We start from the raw sequence: 23101 nt of genomic DNA on the forward strand, positions 1-23101 counted from the left end.
TCACGTGAGTGCTCTGCCTACGCTGCTGGCACTGCTCCAGCTGCTCTACTCTTCTCCCCTGCTTCCTGCAAGGAGCAGATAGTTTATTAGACTGCATTTCTTTCGTTTTGCAGTTATGTAAATAACCCGCCATTTCAATGCTGGCACAAAAACAAGTTTGTATGATATCTGTTTAAACCAAGGACAGCAGTCCTGTGCTGCTTAGCGCAATGATAACTGCATTTTTGCACCCTATATTTCCTTATGGAGTTCTACAGAGGCAAAGGATCTCCTTATCTCATCATTACTTGCAGAAAGAAGGCAGAAAGATATAGGAAGTTCTTGAATTATTACATTGCTAGGAGAGTACTAATAGTCTACTTAGTTTGGTGAGTGGGGTAACAAGCAGAAGGCTAGAAAAGAAGAGCTTCCAGATGCAGTGCAACAGCCTGGCCAGGGTGTTGAGAAAATGCCAGTGTGAACACTGGCCTCGTGTTTTACTGAATTCCCTGTCACAGGAATTTATTCAGTCCTCTCAAGATCTGCTCATCTTACAAATAGTTACTATAATGTGCTGTCTATAAAGTTGGATTCAGGGAGAGGAACAATACCTGCAAGATGCTGTCATATAACTTTCAAGCAGTTGGATCTCATCGCATAGACATTTTTGGCGATTTATTCAGACTCATCATCTCACTGCATGCATTTAGAAATATGTTGGTCATAGCTACTGCTTTTGCTGCTTTCCATTCTGTTTCTTGATTTCTCCCTGACTGTCTCCTCTTTCTACTGTGGCAACATGCCTCTTTTTTTTCCCAGTATGATCAAAACAGCAAGTGCACTTTGGGGGCTTTTTCAAAAGTGTGGTGCTGCAGTGAAGATATAATGATTTGTTGCATCTCAGCCACCCTCTTCCTTTCTCAGTTCGTTCGCTGGTCTCTTACTGTGGTAACTTCTCTACTTTCACCCTGTGCTTACCCTGGCAACCATGACCCATCTTTTCTTCAGCATGACAGCCTTTGATCATAGTTTGACTTTAAGTGCCATCTTACAAACCATAGAGATTTAGCAACTGAATGACGAGCAGTGCAAACAGCTGCACAGTAGAGTGAGGCAGTCAGATAGCAGAGAGGGTTAGCCGTTAAAAACTGAGCTGTATCTATTCATCAGAGTCCCAAGAAAGGTCCTGACACTGCTAGCCTCTAAAGTTCTGAACAAACCTTGCAAAACTTATTTTCTTCTGAACTCTGTGTTTCTAGGAATACAAAATACAAGCAGTGCTGTGATAAATTTCTAATGTCGTAAGACAGAATTGTCTCACCTTTATTCCAAAACAGCCTAGACTTCTCAGGCTTGTGAAACATCACGTTGGAAGCCTCTTCTCAAATAACGTCAGTGCACATTCCACCCTAGTCTTCCTAAACAATCATCTTATTTATTTCCTGGTCACATAATTCAGAAGTATGTTCTGCATCATAAATATTTTTGTAGAGGGAAGCTCTATAAATTTTTTTACCCATTTTCTCACCACAGATTTTTTTTTTTTTTATCCATCTTCTCATCCGCATAAGTCCTGCTTACCAGCTCAGAGGTGGCAGATGTAAATTTCTTAAGCGCCTCCAGGAACCAGTTCAGAACAGCTAACCAAGTGCTACTCAGGAGTACAAAAGCCATTTGCATCAAGTTTTGAAACCTGTAGAAAGTACGGTGAGACCATTCTACAGTCTCAGAAGGTGGAGAAACTATGGCATTTCAACACTGACCAAAAAATCTTTGCTGTCATGACAACTGAAAAAAAAAAAAAAAAAAAAAAAAAGCTTGCTGATTTTCTTTCCACAGGTTTTGTGCCAGACTGTCATGAATGTGGTTATCCTGCATGTAGTGGAGCTCAGGAGGAGGGAGAGAAGAGTAAAGATTTCTTGATTTTAGTAAAGGGAAGCTCCATCCCAGTTTGCAAACTTGCATCCCAAGTGGCTGCTGATTACATTACAGCTGTTATAAACTTGCTGACTACCTGGATGCAGCCACTATGACTTCTGGCAATGGGTAATGTGATGCATTGACTTCTGGCTTCTAATGCAAAAAATAATTTTCTAGGATCTCTACAAACACAGAGTACAATAGTAAGGGATGCATATTCCCACTTGTGCTAAACATTTCAAAAATATAATGGCTGTCCATACAGCAAGTTGTTCTTAAAGCAATTGTTCTTAATTTGTTTTCATGTTGTGGACATAAAAAAATGTATGCAGGCTTTATTTACAGTATTTATAGAGGGTTCGTTGCTCCCAGATATGAATTCTGCATATGACCTAGTATCTGAAAGATAGATTTTTTTAAAGTTGCTACAGACATGACATAAGAACTAACTTGTATGCTTTTAAAAATCTTCTTCTTGTTAGACTTGAAAAGGCTGGTAATGAATACCAGTTCAAAGGCTGATAGATATTTATAGTTATTTTTCAAATTTCCTTTTTTTTTTTTTTGAGGTATATGAGGAATTAACGAGCATGTCCCATGTAACCAGTTTCCTCTTATAACTATAAATACTGCATTAGTAAACTGTATACAGACGTGCAGAGTTCATAGCCCCATTTCATTATTTAAGCCATAGCTCTCAATAATCACAGCATATCATTGCTACTTACTATAGGTATTAAAAATTCCAACACTTTGTCCTTTTCTTGCACATGTTGACTTTATGGAAATCTGACTAAATAGGCCTTATAGGAATTAATCTTTTTTTTGTATGTAATTGTTAATGAGAAGAGGACTGGGTCTTGAAAGTAGTTGGAAGCTATAGACCGAGCAGAGTCTAGGCTGAAGAGAGCAAGAAGTGGAGCTCTGATTGGCTGTCTATCTCAAGGCTTTATTTTTTCTTCTCAATTTTAATCTAAGTTTCTCTTATTACCTGTAGTTGTGTCTTATGCTTTACATATATCAGCATTTCATTATTGTCCTCTTGCCGAACTCAGGATCACTTACAAGTACCCTTCTTTCTTTTCTGTAATGTTGAAAGAGCAGGCTCTATGAAAAGGATTTATATCTATGTATTTTTCTGGAGGCAAACAGGAAAAGATGAAGGCAATTTCATAGCCCTAATATATGCAACATATAATATGTTGTCAAAATGTTTCAGCAAAGGAGCGTGTGGTTGCTGTTCTTTGTGACTGCTAAAAGGTTTTGAAGTTTCTTAATCTTGTGAAAAGAATTCACACATGGTGTGTGGGATTCCAAAGTTAGATAAATGGGAACATTTGCTCTGAAATGTCCTTATTAGGAATTTTAATACTCTACCTACAGCCTAGATGGAATACTGATAGGATATTTTGGCTTAAAATCCAAAATAGTGCTTTTAAGAAGTAATTATTTATTATTCTCCTCAAACAAAAGTTGTTTCTGTTAGTTTGAACCTTTGTCCCTTCCTTTCTCCTGAGGTTATTCCTGGTCTTCTTCCTCACTTTCCTCCCCTCCCTACAAAAACTTGTGCCAAATGTGTTGATTAGATTGCCTCTTTCTCATCTCCAGCCTGCATTTACTCCTGGCTAGTTTATAACCATCAATTCTTGGGACAACTTTGTCATTTAGCTCTTCTTTTACTGTTTTATTGTTCCTGTGACTCACTGAATTTCCTCTGTGTAGGTGACTAGTGATCTTGCTTGTCCTACCAGTCTTGAAGCGATCTAGCCTACTAACTATACTAAGTAGCAATGATGTACTTTGATCACTGAATCAGTAGAAACGTTATAACTCTTTAAAAATAGATTAACGGTTGTGCTTACAAGATAAATTCAGCAGTCTTAATGATCAGCAACTGCCAGTCACATCTGAAGAATCTTCTGAGTGCAAAACTTGGCCAAAGTGGTTATGTTTCCAGGATATGTAATCAGGCCAGTCAGTTATACTGAAGTGCAGTCCCTAGGGCCAATCCCTTCGTCGCCGTCAGAGTTTCATTTAGCTGCACAGAAGTGGCCAGTATTTCCCGAGTCATCAACCTCAGCTCCCTACTGTCCATAGCAATCACAGTAACATAATGTTCATAAACAACTTTAGCCCATACTTAGGGTTTATACTTCCATTGGGAGGCTTTTCTAGAAATTGTATTGCTCTGCTTGCTGCAAACGTCTTTCTAATGTCAAAGTTAAATTTACTCATAACCAGCAAATGCCCACTTGTTCCTGTGACAGCTTTTCTTGCTACCTCCTCTGTTACCCTTAACCTTCAACCTTTACCTGTAAGCTGCTGTATCCACAGCACAAGCCTCATTTCTTGTTTTGCCCAGCCCAGTAAGCAATAATTAATTCAGCTAAGCCAGATGTGGAGTACATATTGGGTTATTATCCGGTTATTATCAGACTGTGTGAAGCCTGGTGGCAGTTATACCACCACCTGTGTGACTGTCGGTACCCCCCCCCCCCACACACACACACACCTGCAGAAGGAAGTTTGGAAACACCTTTCAGTTTCAAGTTATAGGTATGTCCAAAACCGGCTGAAATTCCTGGAAGTTCCACGCAGGAATGCCGCTACCGGGACGAGGACTATTCGGCGTCTCCTCGTGCACACTCTGCTTTCCCGGCCAACCTTTCCGGGCGTCCTCGCTCCCGGTGCTCTGCCTCTCCGAGCTGGCAATCCCCGCCCGGGGCCACCGGCGCCCGACAAGGCCCGCGGCGGCTCGCGCTGCCCCGCAGCGCCCGCCCGCCCCGCGCCGCCTCCGGCCCCCGCAGCCGGCGCGGCCCCGCGGCGGCGGGCGCGGCCCGAGCATGCGCAGTAGCGGCCGTGCCGGGCGGCGGCGGTGGCCCCGGCCCGTGCCGGCGCGGGAGCCGCAGCCGCAGCCGCGGGCGGAGCGGAGCGGTGCCGGGCGGCGGCGCGGCCCCCATGGGGAGCCGGGCGGCGGACGGCGCGGAGGTGCCGGCGCCGCCAGGTGGGAGCGGCGGGGCCCCCGCTTTGCTGCGGCGGGGCAGCGCGGAGGGAGCCCCGCCGGCGGCGGCGGGTGCCGCGGGGAGCGAGCGCGGGCCGGGCCGGGCCGGGCCGGGCGTCCCTCCTCCGCCCCTTGTTTTTTCCCCACCTGGAAACCCCTTGTAGGAACGGGGCGGGGTGGCGTTTGGGGAAGGCAGCTGAAGTGCGCAGCGTTTAACAGTCCGCTGGTGCGGGGAGAATCGAGCCTCGGCGGCTGTGCCAAGGGCTGAGCGGCCGCTCGGCGAAAGAAGTCGGTCAGCGTGGAAGCGGCGGCCGGGAGACTGCCGTCGGCCTTGCCCGGCTTGAGCAGAAGGCGGCGAGTCCGGACCCGTTGTGTCTTAACGCGCTTCAGTTGTGAGAGGTGCGCGGTGCGCACGGTAGCGCCGGGCGTGCGAGCAAGAGCGGAGCCGCAAGCCTCGCTCCGCCGCTTTATGCGCGTGGCCGGGCGCGCTGCGCAGCCGGGCAGCGGCGCCGCGGGAGCCGCGTGCGCCGGGGCTGCGTGCGCCGATGCGCTGGCAGCGCGGGTGCAGCTCTTGCAGAAGCACGTGCGCTTTCGGTGAAGTCCGAGGGCGGCCTGCAGGCTTAGAGGTGTACTGAAACAAGTTTCAGGGCTGGAGACGACTCTCTGTACGCTGTTCTAGTAGTGCATTGAGAAGAAGACGGAATTTTTGTGGCAAAATTTGCGTGCCTAGACTTAGGACGAAAGCGGTGTGCCTTGGCTTAATTCCAAGGTCTAGGAAGGTGGAATCCTGTATAAACGTTTATTTTCAAACGTGGTTTGTAAGTTGTGCCTCCCTTTATCAGATTATAATATAAGTTTTCTGTCGTTGTTGTTTAAAGAGGATGGCATGCCGGAAGTGCTTGGTGAAGAATCAGGAAGATTTACCAGAGAACAGCTATTTACAGTGGTTGCAGCAGCTTCTATCAACTTCAGTTCAATGATATGCTATTCGATACTGGGACCCTTTTTCCCTGCAGAGGTAAACTAACAATTTAACCAGCTACTCTCAAATTATTTTTTTGTATATTGAAACTTTTTAAAAGATCTTGAGCATCGTAGGACTTTTATGCCTGTGTGAGCTCTAGGCTATAATTTTCATTTGTGGGAATTCATATTAAGAGACAGGTGCTGTTTAAAATACCACAGAGCGTATGTTACAATGACCTAGATCCTGTCTATAGACTAACTTCATCTTCCCTGCAGCTGCAGAGGAGACAGGAGACTAATAATAAGGCAATGTATGCTTGCTTGGCTTCAGGTGTCTTCAGGCTTTCTGATAAAATCTCAACTCAGCAGCCATTTCCTGCTGTCACCTGTGTAGGCATAGCTTCCTCATGCTCTAAAGTGCATGAAACAGATCTCCAAGCTGACATCCAGTCCTCAGTATGGAAAATGTCAGATTACTCTGGATTATACAGACAGGACAGATAAAGAGAAAGAAGGAAAAATATATACTTGGAGAAGTAAAATATTTTCTTTTTTCCTTGTGTTGCATAGCAGTTTGGTGGTAGAGCTGAGATGAAAACTCTAGCTTGGTCCTGTCTTGCAGTGCAGTGCTTTAGCTGCTCAGTGACTGTTTTTCTTTATACCTACCCACTTCTTAGCTCATATTGTCCATCTTTCATTGTGCTAAACTTACTGGCCTGGCAACAAGTGGAAAAAAAGTTCTCATTGTATTGAGTGAATACAATGCTTAAATAGGAATGAAACATAAATTGTTATGATGCTTGTGCAGCAGAAGTCCATTTATTTCAAGGCCAAGTTGTTCCCAATTATTCAAGCTCTAAAAGAAAAATCTTAAGATCATTTTTCTGTGAATATTCCAGTGTGCTGTCTGTAGCTCAGGAATGTACTTTGCCACTGCAAGCTCTCAATTGGACAGGTCAATAATTTGCCTGGTGTTTGTTTTGGGGAGATGTGATACAATGAAGATAACAAGCTTTTCTGTTTGCTGCCTTCCCATCATGTAAGGGATCAAATCTCTGCAGCTGGCTCCACTTGCACACCAGCTTTAAGGGATCTGTATAAAGTCTGATCACTTACCTGTTCAGTAGTACAGCATACAGCCCAGAATTTCCACTTCATTGTGGAATGAACATTACTTTTTTCTTCTTTAACTATAATTCAAATAGAGGAACAAGATGTCTTTAAATTGCTGTATTATTACCTTATGAGCCTCTATTCTCTTTGAGAAAGAAGACAGCTTTGTAACTGAATTGATGGAGAATAAAAAAAAATAGTGAAAGGCTTAAATGTTATTTGCCTCAAGAGTGTGCTTCCATCTTTATTAAGTTATAATCTTATTTTCTTCCTCTACAGGCAGAAAAAAAAGGTGCCAGTAACACAATTGTTGGCATGATTTTTGGATGTTTTTCTTTGTTCAATTTCTTGAGTTCTTTAATCTTGGGAAATTATGTAAGTATAATGCAAGCTGTAACTTACTTCTGTGATGATACAGGCTGACAAGTGAAGATAGTTCTCCAAGGCAGATATCTGTTCAGTAGTGCTTTGAAGGCTTGTCTCTATATTAAATGGAGCCTGGCTAGTCAGTCTGAATGAAGCTTGTCAGTGCAATTTAAAAATTACTATTCACTGCAGTTCTTGAAGATAGGATAAGGTGGTTGACATGTCTCTGTTTTGCTCCTCTGGTTAATTATTTTTACTTCAGAGTAATCCACTTATTTATTTTACCTCCTTTTTCCATCAACCTACCTTTCTCCACTTTTTTTTTTTTCATTTATTGCATTTATTTATTCTGTTTACCTTGACCTATTTTATAAGGGCTTTTTTTCTTCTTTCGTCTGCTGCATTTTTTCTTCTTTTCTGGCATGTTGCCTTTCCATAACATTTCTTCCTGTTACCACTGCTCCTTAACTCCCTTTCCCCTTCCTCTTCATTGTACCTCCGTTTGAGGTAAATGTCTCCATTTCTTGCAACTTAAGTCCTCACACAGATTCAGGATTTTTTTTCTTACTGGAGTAATTATGAATGAATAAATTATGTAACATTTTGTATGTTCATATGCTGGAGTATCACTGTTAGTACTTCCTTGGCTAGACCTGCTGCTGGATCATACCCTGTCTTAGCTAGGGTTTTTGCAAATTCACCATCTTCTGTTTCTTTGGCTGTGCAGTCTCTCCCCTGACCCATGGTGAATGACTTTCTCCTGGGGGTGAGGTGGCTTATCAAGATGTTACACAAGTGCTATTGCTCAGTCCAAACTAGGTGCCTGTGGTGGCCTTCAGCTACGGCACAAACCTCACCAAATACTTTGCAGATGGAAGGGAGCTGTCTTCACTGAAGACACTGAAACAAGCAAGTCTTTATCAATAGGTGCATGGTCCAGCAGTCAGAAATCACAAGGATTTCGCTGAAACTCAACAAAATACTGGCTTCAGTAATAATGGCTGAAACACAAGGACTTTGCCCAGGCCTGAACATGGCAAATAGACTGAAATGTCTGCCATCCTTAGGGGAAGCTATGGCGTGGAATTAGAAGCTCAGACATACTTTGTTACTGGATTGAGTTAGCCTTATGGTATGCATTTCATCGTCCATCACCCATCACCCAAGTGATATAGTCTGAAATGAATGACGATGAGATCTCTTCTTCTAGAGGAGTTACCACATTGCTTATTCTAAAACTTTGTGGTGTTAAAGTTCATGATAAAATTACTTTTGAACCAGCTTCCATTGACTCTTTCCTGAGAGAGCCTCAGAGCAGCTCTTCAGCCTCTCTTCTGCCATGAATGTGGTGGGTGCTTTATTGCTGACTTGGCGTCACTGACAGTACTGGAGGGGGACTGTATTTCAGTGTAAATTATTGTTTGTAATGACGAATGCTGCTGTGATCTGCTGCTGTACAGAAGCCACAGCAAACAGCTGTGAAATAGTTAACTACACCAATGTCTTACTGTTCTGAAAACTGGGTTAAGTCACTTAACCATTTAGAGTATTTTTAGGTTCAGTATTGTATGGAAGCACGCAGGCAGGAGAAGTTTCTCCAGATCTGTTAGTTATATTTTCTATGAAATGCCCATAATGCTTTGATTTCTTAACAGTAATATACTTTAAAATATTTTTGATTTAATTCTGAAATAATGATATTTAATTTGCAGCTTACACAAATTGGGGCAAAATTCATGTTTGTGGCAGGGATGTTTGTTTCTGGATGTGTTACAATTCTATTTGGGTGAGTAGTTTTTGTTTTTTATTGCACTTTGCTTCTGATTTATTTTCATTCATATGAAAAGCTGTTCATAAAACAAAATTGAAAACTTGCGGGCATTTTTTAGGTGTTGGATACATCACTTAGCTTTCCTGCATCTTTACTTTTTGTCTCCCTTGTAAAGCAGAATGAACATTTTTCAGCAGATTTCAAGGCTTGTTTAGTACTTTGAAAGCAAAGGATGAAGGTCCAATCTATGTAAATGACTACCCTAGTTAATGGCAAGAAATCTGTCAACAGGCAGCAATAAGGGAACTACTTATGCATAATATTTTAATTATTCTTTTCTTTAAAAAAGGTATTGAGTGCAAATGAGAAGATTTGCCTGGCAGCTAGTGAGAATAAGCTACTCATTTTGGCAAAATAAATATTTTATTTTTAATAAAAGAAGCTCTTACTAGGTAGTTTTAACTTGTTACATTAGGCTCCTCACGTAGTGGTTGGAAAAGCTATGAAATATATCAGAAAGCATTGGAGTTTTTCACAGGCTAGGAGAGCATTGCCCTAGTTTCTTATCCCTTCCACCACCAAAGAAAGAGGAAAGGAGAAAGCTGTCAAAAATCATTTGAGAGAGGTTGAATGACTTTACCAATGGGATTCAAAAAGATGTAGCAATACATAGCAGTGAGACTCTTGTAACTGTGACCTTTAACTGAGAAGCAGCACTTTTGCAGCAGTCTACCAGATGGCTTGTCACATCTTAAGACTGCATCTTAAGAACTTGCTCTTTTTCAGAATACTGAAGAAGGTGCCCGATGGACCAGTGTTCATCAGTCTGTGCTTTTTAGTAAGAGCAATGGATGCGATAGGTTTTGCAGCAGCAATGACAGCATCATTTTCAATCCTTACAAAGGCATTCCCCAATAATATAGCTACTGTCCTGGTAAGTACAAAAACTAATATTATAGCTGAGTATCCACAATACAGGGAATGACTTGTAGGCAGCCTAAAACCAGCAGGATAAAATTTGATCTCTCATATTCAAGTGTATTTGAAGTTGTCATGCAATGTTCGTTCATAATCTAGAATCACAGTTCTAGAACAAGCTTACAGCTTAACAAAACTTGAGTTAAATATAAATAATCAGGCAATACGTATTAGTTGCTTAAATTTTGAAGAAAGCTCACTGAATTGATGGTAGTAGTAACCTTTTCTGTTGAAACCAGATTAAAAACTGCATTATCATATTTTAATAATAACTATTTCCATTTATATGGGTGGTAGAAATATACATGACTCCAGTTTATTCAACAAATTTGAATAATTCATTCAAATAGTGTTGGTTTAAATGAATGAAAGATACAAAACTGGAAACAACTTTGTTTTTTTTCTCCTTGTGTAATATATTGATAAGAGTGATAAGATATTGATAAGATATGAGAAAAGGAGAGCTAGAACTTCTGGAAATATGAAGAGCAGTGATTCCGTCCAATTAGAGATTACCTGTATTTAATTGTTTTTATACTGTGGGGAAAAAAACACTTTATACGTAATAAAATACTGCTTTTTCTGTCTCTTCTTTAATTCTAGTTTCAGTCAAATACAGACTGACAGAAATAATAGAGTTAAACTTTAATTAATGAATAAAAGTTAAGAATATCCTTCAGAATTTTTAATAAAGTTGAGAAACTTGATGCTTTTATTAAGATTCTTGTTAAGCCATGTAGTTGCTTCTATAAATGTATATAGAAGCGATGGATATTAAAACCTACTAAATTGTATCAACAATGAGGTACTGGCATTTTCTTTGAAAAGCAGGTAATACATTGTAAGCATACTTTGGATTTATTCAGTCAATAATGTAGAAGTTTCCTGGTTGCAAATTTAAAAATGTAATTGACATAGGTAAATAATGTAACCTTTACTTAAAGGAGCCTAGCTGAAGATGAAAGCTGTATACAGTTGTTTGTCTTACCATGACTTCAAGAAAAAAAATTGTCTAACATTAATGGCAAGCACAGTAAAAATGATGTATTGCTGAAAATAGTAAGTGGTGGTGTAAGTCACCTTAAGAACACAATTACAAATATAACACAGCTGTAGTTTGGTACCTACCTTTGCTTAACTGTTAGAAGACATGTTGAGATTTTTTTAAATGTTAATCTGTTTGCCTTATCATATACCACGATGACATGTTCTGCATAAGAATAAAACCTCTTCAAATTCGTTCATGTAAACTTCCTGCCCTTAAGCTTCATCCCTTCAAAATGGAAGTGATGAAGAGCTGCTCTTGTTGTTGTGTGCTTGTGGTGATTGCAAAAGCAGTAGGCAGAAAGATAAGCTGGCTAGGTTAATCAAGGTGTATCCTAGAGTAAAATAAAGCCTGAAGGAATGGATGAGGAATTTTAGCTTTGCTTCCTGTTGCCCTTCTCGATATTGCTAGAAACTAAAAAGCACTTTTCCTCTCCTTACCCTTTTGCTACTAGCTTTCTGCCCACTTTTTACCCATTGGATACCCTAGAGAATGCACAGGGGAGTTAAGTGTAGGCCTGTCAGCCTTGTTGAAGTGAGAAGTCTAGCATCTATCAACGTTGTCCCTCTGTCAGAGGAGGTATAAAACTGCAAAATGTCAGCAGTATCACTTTTCATTTGTACTGATGTGTAACAATCTAGTGGCTTATTCCCCCAAAATGGATTAGTTAATTCAGGAGGACTGAATGATACATAGTCTGATTTTAAATTGGAGTCTCCTCGAACATAAATATTTCAGTCTCAGAGCAACAGAAGTAAAAGCGTAATTTGAATGCAGTTTGGATGCTCCACCCCAGGGTGTTTGCTGTGGATTATACTAGTAAAGTTAAACAATTTTCTTGTGTAGATGAAATTCTGATCTTTTGGGGTCCCAGAAGTTACCAAAACTTTAACTATAATTAACTCTTTTGACCAACTATTGTTGCAAGGGTTGGTCTATGCTTTGAGTTAATGAAATGTTGAGACAAGTATTGACAGTGTTGACTATGGTGTTGTGATGCAAGGAGATTCAAATGCAACTATATTACTGTCCTTTTTTAAAAAATTAAAATCTGATAATGTAACTTTGATTTTTTTGGGCTATAACATAACAAGCTGAGTTTTCCCCAGTGCAGTTTCAGTGTTACTCCCTACCTATAGTCACTAAATCCAAACAGTTGGTTATGGAGGGAGAGCTTTAACCTGAAACATCTAACTCCTCCTACAAGATGAGATTCATCCAAATAGGCTTATCTGAATCCTTCCCCTTGAGCTGTAGTGTAACTTTGCATGTGAGAGAAATAATCACTTCATCCTGAGTTGTCCTATGGACACTGTCTATCAGTGTAGCACTTGTCTCAGGAATTAGACATATTTGGTGGCATCTGAGTTGCAATGGATTCACATACAGGTGGTTCTCTGTAATGAATCAAAAGAGGTAATACCTGTTACCCAGACAACTGTAAAATTCCTTTTACTAACCCCTTTTTTAAAGGTCTCTAGTGGTGATGAATTCTCTCTTTTTCCAAGCCTGATTACATTGTGTAGCTCCTCAGAGAAGCAGTTAGCTTTTTATTGCTACATTGGAATTTCTTAGCCAACTGTTTTTTTTTTTGTTTGTGTGTTTTTTTTTGATTTGTTTTCTTTCTCATCCTGTAGGGCAGCCTTGAAATTTTTACAGGGCTTGGACTGGTGCTGGGTCCACCTTTAGGTGGCTTTTTATATCAATCATTTGGTTATGAGGTCCCTTTCATTACACTGGGATGTCTAGTGTTGGTCTTCGTGCCTGTGAATATGTGCCTATTACCAAAATACGGTAAGCTTTCTTCTTTCTGACTCCTTTGGTTAGTCAACTTGAGACAAAAAATAGCTAAACTAAGCCCTAGTTTCTCATGTATATAAATGTCCGTTAGAAAAACATCAACTTCTGGAGTCTGATCCAGCTCAGAGGGCAAAGTGCCAGCTAAATTAATTTGCACTCTTGATCAGGCCCTTGTTTCAATGGTAACTAAAACTAATGCGTGCAGGTGGCCTAGAATGAATCCAACCTCTTATCTCCATTTCTGCAAACACTAAGCTCTCTGTGGAAGTGAACTGAAATATACTTTTGTTTTGTTGTGTCTCCTTAGCTTCAGGGCTTGTACAGGATCGCTTGTATCTGCTTTGTATCAGCCTATCATTGTAGCTAGTTGAGGAAAGGCTGGATATATGTTTTACCTGGAACAACAGAACTTGGCATATTTGACGGGTTAATGCTGGGAGTCCTCCCCACCCCCCCCCAAATTGCAGGGAGAGCAAAGAGGACTCTATACTGTGGTGCAAGATCTAGTTAACATGAATGGATGTTAAAGTTAAACAGAGGTTTTAACTGTAATGCTTCAGGTTATCTAAATTTTCCTAAATCTTAGATAGTGCTGTTTGGAACAAAGGTAGCTTAAAGATAAGTCTTCATGCAAGATGATAATTGTAGGTTACAATTGCATAATAGTTTAATATTGGCTTCTATTTAGTTGTTAGATAACAAGCTTAATAGGGCTATAAAAAGGAAAATACTGTGCTTTTCTTTTTCTTTTTTTCTTTTTGAAATAGGAAAATGACTCATAAGCTTATGCTGTGAAAAAGAATGCAACCTTCCCTTTTTTTCCTTTTGAGACAGATTCAGTCCCTAGCAAGGACTCCTTTTGGAAGCTCGTTCTTCTGCCAAAAGTCTTGCTTCTCTGTCTTACTATATTTTCTCTAAGTGCATGCTTGGGATTTTTGGATCCTACAATGTCTTTGTTTATCCTAAAGAAGGTAAGTCTTTTTAATGTGCAAGAAAGTAGTGACTTCCTAAATAGTGGATAATTGGTTGTAAATCTAGTTTAAATACTGTAAACAATATTAAACTTTGTCCAAATCCACTGATTTTATTTTGCTTTTAATAATTTAGTTTCCACAGTGCTGTCAAATCACAGTTCCCATTTACTTCATCTGTTGATGTACGATGTCAGTACCTCTGAAAATGAAGAAATCTAGGGCCTTTAAATATGTATTTTTTCCAGTTAAGTGGCTTTCAACTGCAGAGTCCCGTCTCTGAGCAGACACAGCAACTGATTTTGTAAACTGGGACTTTTCCTTTATGAAAGTAAATTCTGTAAAATTGCAATAGCTACTAACAATGTTGTATCTATAGATGGAGACAGTTATTTTGGGAGATGTAATGTCACTGCTTTGCCTTCTCTTAAAGCAATGCCAATATTAAATTGGTTGTAACTGTGTAGCCTACTGGCTGACTTTTTTCACTCATTAGAAAGCAAATACTTCCCCCCACCCATGATGTCCACAGTATTTAGGAAAATGAATCTGAAGTAAACAGTTCTGTTACAACTTGAAGTCAGGTAATGATTTTTGAATGGTTTGTTTCTTAATACCTGGTCTAGGGAATAGCATTTCACAGTTTGTAGTGCTCCTGTAACATTGTTTTTCTCTCTAGTCCAGCATTTAGAGCACTCATACAGGACAGAGGAGACTTGGAGCTAACCTATTCCATCACTAGAGATGTGAATGTATGTTTTGACCATCCAGGCAGGGTCTGTAACTATCCCACTATAGAATATTCTGCACTGGTGCAACTCTTCTGCTTTTTCTCTACTTTGCACCAGCAAACACTCACTGTAAAAGTACAGTAGCCTTGGTGAGTGTTTTCACAACTAAGTTAGAGTTATTATCATGTTCTTGCACACAGCAAGGAAATAATGAATTTCCATGCCACGTGAAACACCTTGGAATACCCTATAAGTGGCAGTTAAAGTGCTCATTTGAAAAACTAGTACACCTTTGGTTCATTCCGTACTTTACTTCAGTATAGGAAGGTGACTCTCCATTAGGAAACCACAGACCTCAGGGTACTTGCAAAAAGCTTCTTATTCATTTAATAAAAGTCCTCCTCTGGTTGAAAAGCCCAAGTTGTGTTTTGTAGGACCATTTGCTTTAAAGATGCAGTGATTTGCAATGGATGACCACAATATTCATGCTTTTCAAAGTGAAAATAAAACTGGTATTTGGAAATGTAAAGACTAAATCCACCTCAATTGTTGTGTCTGAAATGTCTCTTTCAAATATGCCAGATATCGATGTTAGAATCCAGTGTGCTGGCCTAGGGACAAAGCTCAGTGTTACTCTTAGGATTATTTAGGCTGGATGTCATGTCAGCCCTTGTCACTCCACACTAAGACGTGGAAGAAGGCTGGAGTTCTGCTAATCATTTCAAATATTTTACAAACCTCTGTATGACACAATAAAACTCAGTGTTAAAAATCATACATAGACTTCAGCAGTTTGACCTAAAATGTAATTCTCAGATTGTCCTTCAATAAATGTTGCATGTGTGTTTTCAGGGTTTTTTTTCTCTTTCTTTCTTTCCATAGTTCAAGCTCCCAGCTGGTTATGTCGGCTTAGTATTTCTAGGTTTGGCACTCTCATATTCCCTGTCTTCTCCCCTCCTCGGACTCTTAAGTGACAAGCTGCCAGTGAGTACTGTCCTGTTGTTTGGGTAGAATTAATAAAGCACTGTATATGTATAGTTAATACTGGAGAACTTTTGATATTGAAACAATAAATGTAGGCCCAGTACTGTAAAGGAATCTGTCTTTCAGCATCTTGCATATGCACTGAATCCTGTGCAGGGTTCATATGTATAAGAATATAAGGAAGTCCAAAATCATAAAAGACAGTGGTCAAGTATCCTGTAGTTGAGATACATTGAACTTTTGTGGTGAACTAGACATACTCCACTTTTCAGCCAACATGGAAGGTAGTAAAACTCATTATAGTTACTGTTTTTTTTCCTCCCCTTCTAATTTTTGAGAAAAAGAATAAAGATGTTTTGGCCAGCTATATTGACTTCTATCTCCTAATAAATGTATCATCAGAATTATTTGTGTATCAGCACACCTATCGGCTGTGACAGGAGAGATAGCCTTTCATAGCTGGTTCTCTAGCTCTGTTTAATCGCAGCATAGGATGGTTATATCTAATGCTACCTTGTTGACAGCTGCTGCTGTCTGATCAAAGACACAAAACAACCTAGATTTTCCATGATCTGTATGAACAGCAATGCCAGTTTTCTGGTATTTCTTCTCTCTAACACAGACTAATAGTGGCCTTTGACCATACATATATAATTAATTGCAATGCTATATGATATTTCTTATCTTAAGGAAGAGTAAGACCTAAAACATTTTACTAGTGGAACAGTACCACTGCTTACTCAGCATCCTGAAGGAATCTCTGTATTAAGCAGCTCCTGCCAGCAATTACATCTGTTACAAGAAAAGATGAATTCAGTGTTTCTTGCTGGTATTCAGAACCAGCAGAGAAATTGTGAATCTCTAACTGGTGTGTAATGATTGCCCCTATACGAGCAGTACTGTTTAGAAGAAAAGGATTAGGAAAGGTGAAATGGTTATGATACAAATTCACATCTTTAAACTACATACCTTTTTCTTTTCTTTCACAGTACGTCAGGAAATGGCTGCTGGTTTCTGGAGGCTTACTAACAGCAGTGTGCTTTTTCATGTTGGGACCCGCTCCTGTACTGCACATTGAAAGGTAAAGGATTGCTTCTTCTTGAACCATCTCCTTAAGTAATATTTTCGTCACAACTATAATGAGTATAGTCATATATGTCCACAAATCTATAGTTAGAACCTTTGACAATGAAAAAGCAGTATTTTCTTGTTTCAAACATGAGACTATGAATGTATATCAGTGGAAGCATCTGAAAACTGAGGTGTGGCTAAAATACAAGAGAAATGACAGCTTCTTGATATGAATCCTTTTTCTTTACTTTTTGTTATTGTATTTGCTCGTGTTAAGATGTACACAGTGAGAGGAGTCCTGCTTTTTGTTTTCCTTTCATCCCAATTCTGTGGCATTACTAGTGCAGTAAAACAAATTCCTCTTTCTGTCTTATTTTTTATAATCTGTTTTATCAAAGTTTATGAACTATGGATTTTATGTGCGTGCCTGTGCAGCGCTGTTTACTCTCTCCCAATGTAGATTACTGGAGAAAATGCCAGGATATAGCTTTGATTTCAGTTAGATGAACAGAGACAATGTTCTCTTACCTGAACATTACGTTACCATGTTAATTCACAACAAAACAGAATCTGCTACATTTACAAAACAACTGTAAAATCCTTTTGTCCTGGGTTATGTACTCTGTTAAAGCTGGTGTGCTAATGTGTAGAATTAGTTAATCCTGTCCTCCCAGACTCTCACTTGTTGAGGGCATAATGTCTTTTGGGGACATAATGTATTGGGCTACAAAACTTCACCTGCAAAATCCTTCATTTATGCAACAAACCAAGTCTGGAGTTTGAACATGTATGTCAAATTAAGCTCATTTGCCTACTGTTTCTGTGCATGCTCCTCATAAGTTGAGCTCTATTTGGCTCAAGTGCAGGATTTTAAACATTCTTTTACAAAAACTTCTTTATATGGAGAGCTTTATTTTCCAGTTCTAGTGTTCATTTAAAATTGAGTTCATTTTGGTTTCAAGAAACTTAGTTTTTTGATCAGTTGTGGAGAGCTGGTGCAGCAGCCTTCAGTCAAATGATGTGCTGACTTGAAAAAGATTCTTAAATAATTAAGTACTTTTAAGTGCCTCTTTTGCAGTCAGCTGTGGATGTTTGTCCTAGTGCTGGTTTTGATTGGCTTTTCCCTTGGCATGACTGCTATCCCAGTATTTCCAGAGATACTGCAGTGTGCATAGTAAGTAATTTTGTCCAACATATCTTTCATGTTACCTTTCTTAGTAGAGAGCTCAAGTTACAGGATATTTACAGGAGTGAATGTTAAGTGGGTTTTTGGTATGGCTTTTTTCCCATTTTGTGACAAAAGTAGTGAGTAATACTTGCAAGCTTACACTACTTCTGGTCCTAAGTTTTTTGATTGACCACCCCAGTAAAACTCCATCATTATGTTCCCAAATACAGTTTTGTCAGTGTGTATCTGTGTGTACCCCGTATAGTAAGGGGTAACCCTGGTACAGTTTCATGTAAATAAAATTTATTTCATCTTCTTAGGAAGATTGATAGCAATTTTCACTGGATTTTCAGGGTGCATTGGCATTAACAACTGCACCTACAGGAGTCATACTTGCTCAGAGTACAAGTTTCTTGTCAGAAATGACCTAAGATGGCTTAGTTTGCTCTTATTTAAAGTATATTCCTCTTAAAACAGGATCTTTTCTTCTTAAAATCCATCTCTCATTGTTTTACCCTTGACATACGATGTGTGGGGAATGAGTGATGCTATGATAAACAGATACGACACTACTGTGCATTCTTGCTTGTTACTATTTGTCATGTGCAAGTTAAAAGGAGAGAAAAAACCTGTCCCTGTAGGGGAAGACTATAGATTGAGATGTAATGCTGTATTACACCTGGTTTAACTGGTCTGTCTTTCCATAGTGAGAATGGATTTGAAGAAGGTCTGAGTCTTTTGGGATTGGTGTCTGGGCTCTGCAGTGCCATGTGGTCCCTTGGGTAGGTAAAGTCACCTTTAGATAAACTGTTAGTGCTTGGTTGTTCTACAGTATTGTCACATGAGAGCCTGCCACATCACAACTCAAAATCTTTCACTGCAGACATTGTTTTGACCTTCATTCAAAAGGGTCTAACTAAACAGATATCTAGTGGACATGTTAAAACATAAATTGTTGCTCAACAGAGGGAAAGGGCTCTGAACTCATCTTCCTTGAAATATATTTCAAGGAAGAAAAAGCTACTGTGATTAAGTGGATGTTAGTGTGCCTTTCTGTGTGTTCATTTTTTCTAACCACTGAAATCCTTAGTGTTTAATATTTAGACAGATGTTTAATATTTAAAGATTCTTTACAGAGCTAAGTCCTCATACATGGAAGTAGATGGCATCTGCTTCTGACTTGCTTCTTTTCCCCTTCTCTCAGTTTTCACATCTACCTTCTTTTGTCCTGGATAGCTTAGGACATAATATTTTCTTCTCTTTCAGCCCCAGCCATTATTCAAGGTCTATGTTTGCACAGCTTAGCAGAGCACATCTGAACTTTTTTCCCAGTGGTTGTAACAGAAGTGGATGAAGGATGCTACCAGAAACTCCTTGTAGCAATCAGTCCTTGCAGTCTTCTGTGACTGCTGGTGGGTTTTAATGGTACAAATCTGCACCATTTTGAAAGAAAACTGAAGAACTAGCTGTCCTGTTTATCTGATCTAGGATTTAGTACAGGTACATGTAGTACAAAGTTACTAAAATGCAAATTTCTATTGTTACCAGATATGTTCCTCTAGGATGTTGTTCTAGCCTTACAGCAATTTATCCCCAGCTGTAGCAAGTGACCATGTCATATAATCCCTTTCATAAGATGACAACAGCTGCATAACTTTGAGAACATTTTTACAGAGGTGTAGAGGTGCAGGGAGGTTATGTACAGCTCAGCCTTGTAGTGACTACGGTGATGAAAAACATATCTGCCACAGTGTGCCTTCCTACCTGCCTGTGTCCATCAGTCTTTTGTCTTGAAGTCTGGAAAGTTTAAATTTGGAGAGATGAGGGTTTAAACATTTTTAGTGACAGAGACGATCTATGTAGATATTCTGTTAAAGCATGGTCCTCAATGGAGCTTCTAAGCAGTCCTGGGTACAGAAAAGAGTGTGTTCAGTGCTATAATATGAACTCTTTCTCTAGCTGACACTAAACAGATTTACTAGGGCCATGGCAAACAAAAATTCATACTTACTGTGAATTATAGGAAATATGTCTGTGGAAGACAATCTGTTGACAGAGAAGAAACCAATGGAGAAAGGCCGCAAGGCGCAACATGCTGATAATATGATCTGTTATTTTTTATTTGCCATGACAGCCCCTCATTTTGATTTGTTGCAGGGCATTTATAGGTCCCACTCTGGGAGGATTTCTATATGAAAAGCTGGGTTTTGAATGGTCCTCAGCCATCCAGGGAGGATGGGCACTGCTAAGTGTAAGTAACCACATATTTTTGCTTGTTATATCTATTGCAATTATAAGTTATTGCATTGGGTCATTATTATTAGGATTGTAATTGACTCTTTCCTCAAAGGGACTCGCAATTGGAATATTCTATATCACTGAGGCTACAAGGAGGAGGTATGGTGAGATATTGATTCTTTTACTTACAGCCTTATAAAGTAAATTTTCTAATGCTGTACTTTCATTTTTTACCTCACTACCAATGTGGTAATGACAAAATGAGCTGTCAAAATATTGCTTAAATACTTTCTTTGTCTGTACGCTTTGCTAAATTGCCACTGAGCTAAATAGAGACCTAAACCAAGTAATGCCCATTCTATACACAGTACTGGTCATACTATACAGGGCAAGTAGTAGGTCTGTGGCATTAAAGGGCAAATACTACTGACAGCTTCTCCAGAAGGATGTCTGTGAGCTGTGTTGCGTCAGTAGGAATGATAGATTTGAAAGCTATTGCTTGTATGCATGTGCTCGCATGCAGATGTGATAGAAGGAAACAAATTCTGTGATCCAAGAATTTTGCCTGGCTTTTATGCTCTAATGTTAGTATTGTCTAGAAATATCTAGAGAATATTAAACCTGATTCTTCCTCCTCCTTTTATTTTCCCTCTGCAAACAGTTCCAGTTCCAGCCTGCAAAACACTCCTGGTAATAATGAAGAAAGAACTCATCTGTTGGGTAGTGAAACATAGCCAGACATACTTTTGGATTTTCTCTTTACTATTGTCGTTTAACTCAGTCTTCAGATGAGTGGACTTAGATGTGTTTCATTGTTCTCTAGTTGGGATACATGATCCACTAGTGAGCACCAGTTGTGGTTTACTTGTAGCTGCATCTCTGTTTTGAAACACTATACACTGACCGCCTTTCTTTTTGGAAGTGCTCATGTGAATTGGCTGAACTGATGAATAATTCTCAGATGTCAGCGTATTTAACCATGTTCCATATACAGTGCACCACTATATGCGAAGAGGTCTATTTTCAAATGTCGAACTTTTACACGTGAGTCTGCTGTGGGTTATTCATAGATAAAACAACTGTTTCTACTACCATGATTTTTCTCTATCTTTTTTAAAGGAAGATCATAATCCTGTAATATCTCAACTGATGACATAAAGTGTTGAAATAGAATTTGAAATGGTAAAACATTAAGCACAATATTGTTTTCAATAAAGCAACTTTCTTCTGAAGTTCTGTGGATTTTCTTAGACAAGAAAAGCCTGAAAGACTTTGTGTCTAGTAGTAGCTGTATTATATGAAAGTGCACCTGAGAATGGCAAAGGTAATGAAGAGAAGACTGCATCTACATGCAGAACTCATCTTCTGTCCTCGACAAAATTTGACATGCGTGTGTGCATGTAGGTGTGTACATTGTATATAAGTTTCATATGAAGACTCAACTTGATCTGTGGGAGGTCCATATTGCTAATAAATGCCAACTGGTATGCTGCACTAATTGCCTCTGCAACAGAAAGTCTCTCAAAATCTAAGGCAACCATTCTCCAACATTTGTGTGCAAAAAAACAAACCGAAAGAAAATAAAACCAAAAAAGCCCTCATCCTAACCACTAACAAAAAAGCTCTTCTGTTCTGCAGGCCAAGCAAAATAAGCAAGGTGAACTGAGATAAGGACACGACTGGGGAGCTGACACTGATCTTTAAAGTCTTCATATGTGGCACGAGTCTTATTTTTTTTTCTTCTTGAACCCACAACTGTGTCCTAAAAGGGATTTTGTGTGACAGCCATTTTTCCATATGTAAGAAAAATGGCTCAATTTCTCATCTCAGTGATTTTTTAGTCAGATTCTTTTGTTGTGAATAGATAGTGGTATTTACGTGAGAAATACTTCAGAATTCTGCCTGTACTGGAGCCCTTTTTGAAAGCTCCAAAACAAACTGCTCTGATACCTAGCTGAGCTGTGAAGGATCAGGGCAGCAAATGGAAAGTGTCTTCTGAGAACATCTTAGCAATAGCTCTCTTTCCTTTTTTTTTTTTTTTATTGAGGAATATAAAACTCATGCTGTCATAGAAGTTCTATTCCTGCAATTGCTGGGGTGAGATAGATAAAGAGCTGTGAGAGTCAGAAGTAGCTGTAAGATGAGGGGATGTGGGATGCAGAAACTTTCATGGCTTGTTTACCTACCTGATATGTGCTGTGAGGACTTGAAGCAGCAGGGGATTATCGGAAGAATCACTGATTTCTATGAAATTTATGTTCTGTCCTGAAACTCAAACTTGGACAAATTCCAGTAGAAATCAGACAGGCTTAACTAAACCTGTGTAGTTTTATGGCAATATATTTATTTTCCCCTCTTCATCCTTTCACATACACTGTGGAGTTGAAAGAAGGTGGAAAAAAAACCTAGAGAGGAATCCTGGTTTCCATATTCGTTTAAACTGGCTCACAAGCATGTTATCCTGCCATGATAATCTATGGGCTCTAGAACCGCACTTAAAGGTTGATATGATAGAGCTGTGGGACATGTGTGTGAAACTTTGGCATTTATTTTTTCATTTTGCCTTTGAGCACGCCCCTGCTAGTGCTGTAATTGTGTCACACAATGGCATGTTTAAATACCCAACTTGTTGTACCATCACGGTTGTACAACCTGTGCACCCGTGGATGAGCAGGGACTGTGCTAGGTATAGCCAGACTCGCTCACCTAGATCAGAGCATTCATCCCTGAAGCCCCATGGCCTGGAGTTGGCTCTGTGCTGAGTGGGCTTGGATGCGACTGGCAGTGACGCAGAACTTGGGGCCATGTACCTGCCACCCTGCTTGCACCAGGTGCCATTAGGTTTGGCCAGGAATGTGTCTGTGCTGGTTTTTGCTGATATCCTCTGGCTTGTTTTCCTGCTATGACCTGGCCTTGCCTTCAGTTCCCTTCACTGTAGCCATTCCTGTGTTGCTTTGGTCCTGTATCCTTGCCTGTATCGTTCTTAAATCTGGCAGGTG

At 39.7% G+C, this 23101-nt stretch overlaps 1 protein-coding gene across 3 annotated transcripts; it reads left to right on the forward strand.

The window, feature by feature from the left end:
• Positions 1-4813: 4813 nt before the first annotated feature.
• Positions 4814-21605, forward strand: SLC18B1 (solute carrier family 18 member B1). 3 transcript variants are annotated; one of them, XM_062570898.1, is made up of 14 exons: positions 4814-4903; positions 5779-5918; positions 7259-7354; positions 9058-9131; positions 9903-10050; positions 12777-12933; positions 13774-13910; positions 15524-15625; positions 16615-16706; positions 17775-17870; positions 18572-18646; positions 20022-20115; positions 20215-20261; positions 20764-21602. In XM_062570898.1, exons 1-14 carry the CDS (start codon positions 4858-4860, stop codon positions 20834-20836), a joined length of 1377 nt encoding a protein of 458 aa, XP_062426882.1. In that variant the 5' UTR covers positions 4814-4857; the 3' UTR covers positions 20837-21602. The 3 variants fall into 3 exon arrangements, with proteins under 3 accessions (XP_062426882.1, XP_062426884.1, XP_062426883.1); XM_062570899.1 differs by lacking the exon at positions 4814-4903 and adding an exon at positions 4988-5299; XM_062570900.1 differs by lacking the exon at positions 17775-17870 and having other exon boundaries at positions 20764-21605.
• Positions 21606-23101: the final 1496 nt, after the last annotated feature.

Source organism: Rhea pennata, chromosome 3, assembly GCF_028389875.1.
Source record: "Rhea pennata isolate bPtePen1 chromosome 3, bPtePen1.pri, whole genome shotgun sequence".
NCBI classification, from domain to species: Eukaryota; Metazoa; Chordata; class Aves; order Rheiformes; family Rheidae; genus Rhea; species Rhea pennata.

Excerpts from the sequence above, each read along its gene's own strand:
- SLC18B1 (XM_062570898.1), top strand. The coding sequence starts at position 4,858 with ATGGGGAGCCGGGCGGCGGACGGCGCGGAGGTGCCGGCGCCGCCAG. Across the intron at positions 5,919-7,258 it reads GACCCTTTTTCCCTGCAGAG|GCAGAAAAAAAAGGTGCCAG; the intron begins GTAAACTAACAA and ends CTTCCTCTACAG. Across the intron at positions 20,116-20,214 it reads GAGGATGGGCACTGCTAAGT|GGACTCGCAATTGGAATATT; the intron begins GTAAGTAACCAC and ends CTTTCCTCAAAG.